Here is a 6,721-nt window from a genome sequence, read left to right on the forward strand (position 1 = left end):
TTTTCAGTAAAAAAAAATATTTTATTTTTTTAAAAAATACTTTTTCAAAAACCAATCTAAATTGACCCTGATATGATGACTCTTATTACCACTCTACCGTTAGTTGCTTCATAACTTCGTTCTATGTAGTTTTGCAATTTCTACATTAAAAAACAGCAATGCTGTTACTTAGGACAATTAAGTTTTTGGACAGGCTTCAGTTGTCTAAGTAATTATAATGTACCATTTCATTTTCTTTTTTGGCTGTTACAACCTATTATTTCAGAAAAGGTATTATAGAAGGCAGAAGAAGCTATTTAAATTTCAACCCATCGAGTTAGAAATACTGAAATAATTCACGTACAACGGTGTTTCAACATTATCTAAATTGCAATACATTATGTGTAAACTGTAAAGCTTTCACGAAGGGCACCACATGTTCCAGTCAAACTATATTTGTGGCATCCTGATTTTCACAACCTTAAACTAAACCTAAACCAATAAGGAGACACATGAATATAATTATGGCAGTAAATGGCCAACTTCAACGCCTTAATCACCATGAAAATCAACAAACAGCAATGCGCTCTGTATTTTATTGTTGATCTCCATTCTCCAGCTTCATTAATGAAATGAACAAGGATCGAGGTCTCTGATCATTAGTTGCAATGCTTCATGTTGAAGACTTGAAGTACAAGATCTTTGTTGATGATGCCATCAATCGTCGCATCAAGTACAAATTTGAGGGTATCTCCTGCAATCAACCTTCAGCTCTATAATCAGTTTGTAGCAGATGAAGTTCATTACAAGGAATGTTTAGTGGCATTCACATGAACGTAAACACATAGCACGGTTAAAATTGGCATTAATGAGGTCTCTGATAGGCTGAAGCCTCCTATTTACTATTGAAATTTGGGACAATAGTTAGTAAGGAGGTTCAAGAATCAAGAGAATGAAGAGTAAATTACTATTATAACAAATAAATTGAGATATTAAATATATATAAAAGATAAGATTGCATAAAACAAGTACCATTCGATGGACTGTTCTGATTCCCTGCTTATTGATGCTTATACAGACACCCCCAATGATTGAGTACTCATTTTGCGGAGACACCAATATTTGCGCTGTTCATTTGCATTAATCCACGTGAGATTATATAAGAATGGATGAACAAGCTATAAAGCCACCCACAGGGATATAAGCATTCAGTAGGTCCAATTCACAGCACCTAGATGAGAGAGCCTGAATAATGATGTACATACTATGTGAGCAGCTAAGAACTTTCATCCACCTGGACCACACTCATCATCCACAAAGTCTCTTGTCCTGCAAGGACATTTCCATCATAACTTGGTATGCATATCATGTAGCAAGTATATTGTAAAGTATACATGAAATATTAATTCAAGGCGCACCAGAATATAAACAATATCCTGGCAAAGTCACAGACAATAATTTCATTTGAAACAGCAATTAATTTTATCAATGCAAAAACTGCATTAATGGCTTAATATTTGATGCCAAACTCAGTATACTTTGCCCATAAATTTTTCTGTCAGATAAAATGGGAGTTGAACTTCACCTGAGTTTTGGAGAAGCTATGGACATCGTTCCCTTTTCACTCTAGCAATGCCACCCAAAGATTTTAACAAGCTTTTACTGTGTTTGATAGCCCTCATCATTTATCCCCTTGGACAAGATCTGCAGTACTGTACCCTTGGTAATCCAGGCAGTCATTTCTGGTTGTATTTCAAAGGGGTTAAGAGGATGCTTGTTTCCATTATCAAGCTGCACACCATACACAAATGGTAATTTAAGGGTAAGGAAACTCTCTGGTGGTAAGATCACTTGACATCCAAGGCTGAACTGCAATTTCCGTTCACGATCTGGAACTGACATAGGTAGGCATGATGTCTACAAGGAGAATAATATCGAATTTAGCAGAATGTACAACGATCACAACATAATAATAGAAGTCCTATAAAAAATGCTGGGCAAAGAGGTAATGACAATGCACAACTGGATTTAATCAAACACCATCACCTTATTAATCTAACTCCACCAATGCAGCATTTCAGGGATAGTATACTAAAAAGAAACAAGTAACTCTAAAGGTTTTCTGGTCCTCTGCTGACTGAATAATGTTTTGGTGGTTCCTACCAATTGCAAAAATGAGACCATGGAAAATACTACATATATCAAGGCCACTGGAATCTATAACTACACAACAGAAGGTTGTTACCGCCAGTCACTAAACTCATTTCTCGACATATTTCACTCTTATCTACCAAAAGCCTACCATCTAAAATATGCAAAATATTATACAGTTACATTAACGATTTCAAGACATGCATACTGAAACGATAAAGACATACCTCGAATTGTATGTTAGGGCATGTTGCTAGGATCACAGGAAATGGAGGTGTAACCTACAGCAATAACATAGATCAGGATCCTGATTTGTAAAATAAGAATTACACCCAAAAAGAGGCTCAGCATGGAGAGAAATTTATCGGAACCAGCATTGATGTTTAAGTATTAATATGCATTAAATTAAAAGGGGGGAAACAAAAATCAATGATGCTAAGTGAAACTCAAAAATGCTTAAATGAGCAGCAAACCATACCATGAATATTCTCTTAAGCTGTGAGATACCACTGGCAAACTTAACCTTTGGTGTATCTTTCTTATTCCTAGAATTCCTGCAGTGCGGACAGATCATGTAGATAGGCAAGTTGCGGTTCAACATCGAGAATGCAAGATCATCACCATCCATATTAATAGCTTGAAGATCCCTCCCAAATTCTTTTGCATGATTTGGGGCCTTTGCCAACTCAGCCACGGATGCCAAATTGTGTTCATTTGGTGGAATGGAAGTATATATTAGTCCATCTGAAGTCAAATCACCGTTAGCAATCATTTCACTTGATTTGGCCACATCTCTTTCCTTATTTATGAAAGCACCATGAATTTCATTTGAGCGTCGATGCACTTTGCCCCAGGAAGCATTCTTGCTGACTTTAGCATGATAAACCTGATTTCTGCCAGTAGGGTCCATAGAAGAAGATCTGCGAGATTCTTCGGAGAAAGAATATAAAGATCCAAGTTCGGTTAGATGGTCTGCATTTAACAGGAAACGATGCCCATGGGGGCACTCATGCTCAAAGCCAACATACACCATCACATTCTTTGCATAAGAATGTGATTGGCTCCTCTCACCACCGTTCATGTGTACAGGCACCACGTTGCTACCTATCTTTAAGAATGGATCACTACCTCTGTTGCTATTATTGCCATTACTATCAACGGGTCCCTGAGTAAATGATATATCTTGAGATTTTTGAGATAACTGATGATCAGTAGCTGTATTAACTCGTTCTGCGATCTGATTACTGGGATTACTTTGCTTTGTACCCTTCTCTGAACCTGATATAGGCAATTTCTTTTGCTGGAGAGGAGGGAATCCTGAATCAGCAGCCACTGATCCAGCAACAACCTCAGAAAAAGGTTTTCTCATTTTGGGCATAGGAATTCCTCTACCAAAACTTATCTTTTTATCATCAGGCTTTATATTTTCTAACGATGTTTTATGATCTTCTGCTCCATTCAGGACAGCTGGATAGGGTTGTCTGACTCCAGTTTTCTTTGCATCTGCAATATGTTCAACCTTGGGTGGCAGAATTACAGAATCTTGCTTTCCTGTGCTCTCTGTCAAACCATTTGGTCTTTTCTGTTTCTCTAGGTATACTGTCCACTTCAAAAGAAACTTTTGAGTGGCACAAAACCCACTCTGAATTAAGCCTTTAGAAGGTTCATAGTATCTTGCACCCCCAATACGAAGCAAACTCCAAGAAGAAGATTGAATAGGTCCCACAGATTTTACTTCTGGTAGTTTGACTGCAGGAAGTAGCTCATCACAGTCAGAAAAGCAAATAGCATCAGCTGATTCAAAATCAAAGGGATCAGGACGTAACTGTCGAGAACGTCCACAAGCACACGCATGAAGGAAAAAATAGCCACTGGAATGTGGCTTGTGTGAATCTCCTGAATCTAAATTACCAATCTCAACATCATGTCTTTGGTGCATGCATGGTTTGCCTGTCAAACTAACAGCATCACACAATTGCCTTCCGGATTTCCAAATGGAGGTGCACTCCTCTTCCAAATTTTTTGCAAAGTGTTGCACTGCAGGTCCTTTGACCATTGCGTGAAACGCATGTAAAGCCTTCTCTAAATGGGCTTCATGTTGTGAAGTAGGATAACAAGGAGGTAAGTCCTTCAAATAAATCTCCTTTGCAGTTGGAATGGCTTTTTGGCACCATGAAGTCGAAAATTTAGTGTTCAGCCCTCTACCACTTTGCAACCAAGATACTGCAACATCAAAAGTATTTGTGCCCTTCAAAAATCCTTCTGCCGCTGGTAAGGCAGTGTTCCTTGGACGGGGTTTTCTTTTAATCATTTCCAATTCATCCAAGCAACCCCCTTTTGCACAGAGAACTCTGCTCAAAATATGATTACTAGAAGTTAACCAAACTTCAAAATTTGGAAGATCCGGAGTAGTGTATGTTTTCCCTGATGCAGCTGAGGCAGCAGCTGCAGCAGCAGCGACTGCAACCATACCAACACCTGCAGCTGAGCCACTGTTGGTATTGACTGGTCCCCCTCTCCCTCTCAAAATATCAGCTTGCCTGTAAATGAACTCTTTAAGAGATATTAAATCTTCTTTGCTTGAACTTTGCCCATGGGTTTCCAACAGGAGGGAATCGGATGTTGCTTTCCCATTTAACACATCTTCAACAAGTCCACTGGCAAAGTCAAGAGATTCACCTTTTTTATTAGAAAACTGATCTAACAATATAACTGCTCTCGATGCATCAAGTGAGAACAAAGGTGCAGAGACTGGGGTAGCCCCTCTCACACCAGAGTGATTTATTTCAGAACCTGATAAGGTACGGCATTTCTTAATCAGAAAACGAATTTGTGCTTCAAGTGAAGACTGTAGTTTCTTCCTAAATCCACCTTCAGATCGACTTGCGGGGCGTGCCAGCACAACTACTGAACCAGAACCTTTTGCAGGCAAGTTTGTTTTGGCCACTGTATTCAAACTTGAAGACTGACTAAGAGAAGAGGCATCAGAAGTGTCCTCCCCATTTGTGCTTGAATTGGATAAACTAGAGAAATCATCCACAAATACAAACAGTATGACAGGTATGCACTGTCCTGGAAACAAAGAAGGATAAGAACCTAATCCTGACATGAGAGATATGGCCGAAGCATTGCGACTCAAGTTACCACCACCTCTACCTGGAGAAGAAGAACTGTTTCCCGACGTGGAAGGTTGCAAAGGGGATGACATCGAATGTGAGCGGGACGGTAATGGCGGCGTAGTAGCCTGCGATAGTGTAGCTTGGGATCTTACGAACGGAACCATAGCATGCTTGGCTGCTTGTAGTACACGAAAATTCCTCAAAATCTTAGTATTAAAATGTGACCCCTCCTGAATATATACGATAACATGGCAAACCTGCATTTCTAGATTGTTAATTAAAACAACTCTACACAACTTCAAATATTATCATCTAAATCTCATCCGTACAAATTTCTTAAGCTCACAACTCCAATCGATAACAGTATAACTATAATTGAAAAACCCTACTCTAATTCTTCAAGTTTGGAACGCTCAACACCATGGCAAATTCACTTCTTTAAAGTTTTGAAACAACAATAGGATTAGATTAGGAAAACAAAACTCATTAATATTAGTGTTGTAGCATTTGCAAATAAGATACTTGGAGAGAATCAAAATGTCTTACAGAGAACATGAAAAGCGTTCCCTGGAGGTCGCCGAACTCGTGCTCCTCCGCAACAGAATCAAATCCCGGCGCGGGGTCTTCGAATCCATGAATCACGGGGCAGCGCGTGGAGCAGAACTGCAGGAACAGAATCCCGTTATCGCGGTCGCGGAAATAACTGATTCTCCTGCTTTTAAACCACTCCCTGGCGTCGTCATCGTGGAGGAGCAGCGGCTCGTCGAGGCTGCCGGAGCCGAAGACGTTAGAGTCGACGAGGCGGTTGAGGAGTTGGGCGGAGTCATCGTGGCGGCGGGCGATGACGCCGACGACGACGACTCCGTCGGAGCGAGGGGGAGCTGGAGGTTGGTGGTCGGAGGAGGAAGGCGGAGGCAGCGGCGGCGGTGAAGGGGAATGAGGAGGGCGGATGAGAACACGAACTGGAGAGGGAGAAGGGTTCCGTTTTCGCGCGTCCATAGCGTGGTTCTTCAAGATTGGGAGCTTCGGCAATGCTCTTCTTCCTTTAACATCTTCATCTTCATCCCCCTAATTATTTTGTTTTGATTTATAATTTCTTCCTTTTAATGTTGCAGTTCGCTAATCACTATTCACTACTTTTCTTTCTACCCCTTTTGTAACGTGGACTTCTTAGTTCGTGTACGGTCTCAACTCTCAACGATTCAACTCAAAACAAGTTTTATTACTAAAATTGTACTACACTTTAAATTTATTGAAAATTTATAACGTGTATGTTTAAACTTTTGTTGTTCATCAAAATTAAAGTAAACAAAAACTTTTTTCAGAACATCTTAAACCTTTGTTTTTCGTTTTGTAAGATGCAAGCTAAAGTGCTAAATATTAAAAATGCGTTAAAACTTCGAAAGTAATTTGAAATTGATTTTAAAATTAAATACTATATTATTAATATAAAAAAATGTATACTTATCTTA

General features: G+C 39.4%; 1 protein-coding gene across 5 annotated transcripts; it reads right to left on the reverse strand.

Moving 5' to 3' along the window:
- On the reverse strand, positions 296 to 6,526 carry LOC107613183. 5 transcript variants are annotated; one of them, XM_021108656.1, is made up of 7 exons: positions 5,796 to 6,526; positions 2,609 to 5,506; positions 2,358 to 2,411; positions 1,565 to 1,896; positions 1,211 to 1,308; positions 1,012 to 1,106; positions 296 to 733 (listed from the first exon to the last, which is right to left on the reverse strand). In XM_021108656.1, the coding sequence occupies exons 1-4, from the start codon at positions 6,246 to 6,248 to the stop codon at positions 1,639 to 1,641; spliced, it is 3,663 nt and encodes a 1,220-aa protein (XP_020964315.1). In that variant the 5' UTR covers positions 6,249 to 6,526; the 3' UTR covers positions 296 to 733; positions 1,012 to 1,106; positions 1,211 to 1,308; positions 1,565 to 1,638. The 5 variants fall into 5 exon arrangements, with proteins under 5 accessions (XP_020964315.1, XP_016170537.1, XP_016170539.1 ...); XM_016315051.2 differs by having other exon boundaries at positions 296 to 744; XM_016315053.2 differs by having other exon boundaries at positions 296 to 744; positions 1,012 to 1,308; positions 2,609 to 5,202; positions 5,287 to 5,506; positions 5,796 to 6,525.

The sequence above is a fragment of the Arachis ipaensis genome, chromosome B08 (genome assembly GCF_000816755.2).
Source record: "Arachis ipaensis cultivar K30076 chromosome B08, Araip1.1, whole genome shotgun sequence".
In the NCBI taxonomy this organism is placed as follows: Eukaryota; Viridiplantae; Streptophyta; class Magnoliopsida; order Fabales; family Fabaceae; genus Arachis; species Arachis ipaensis.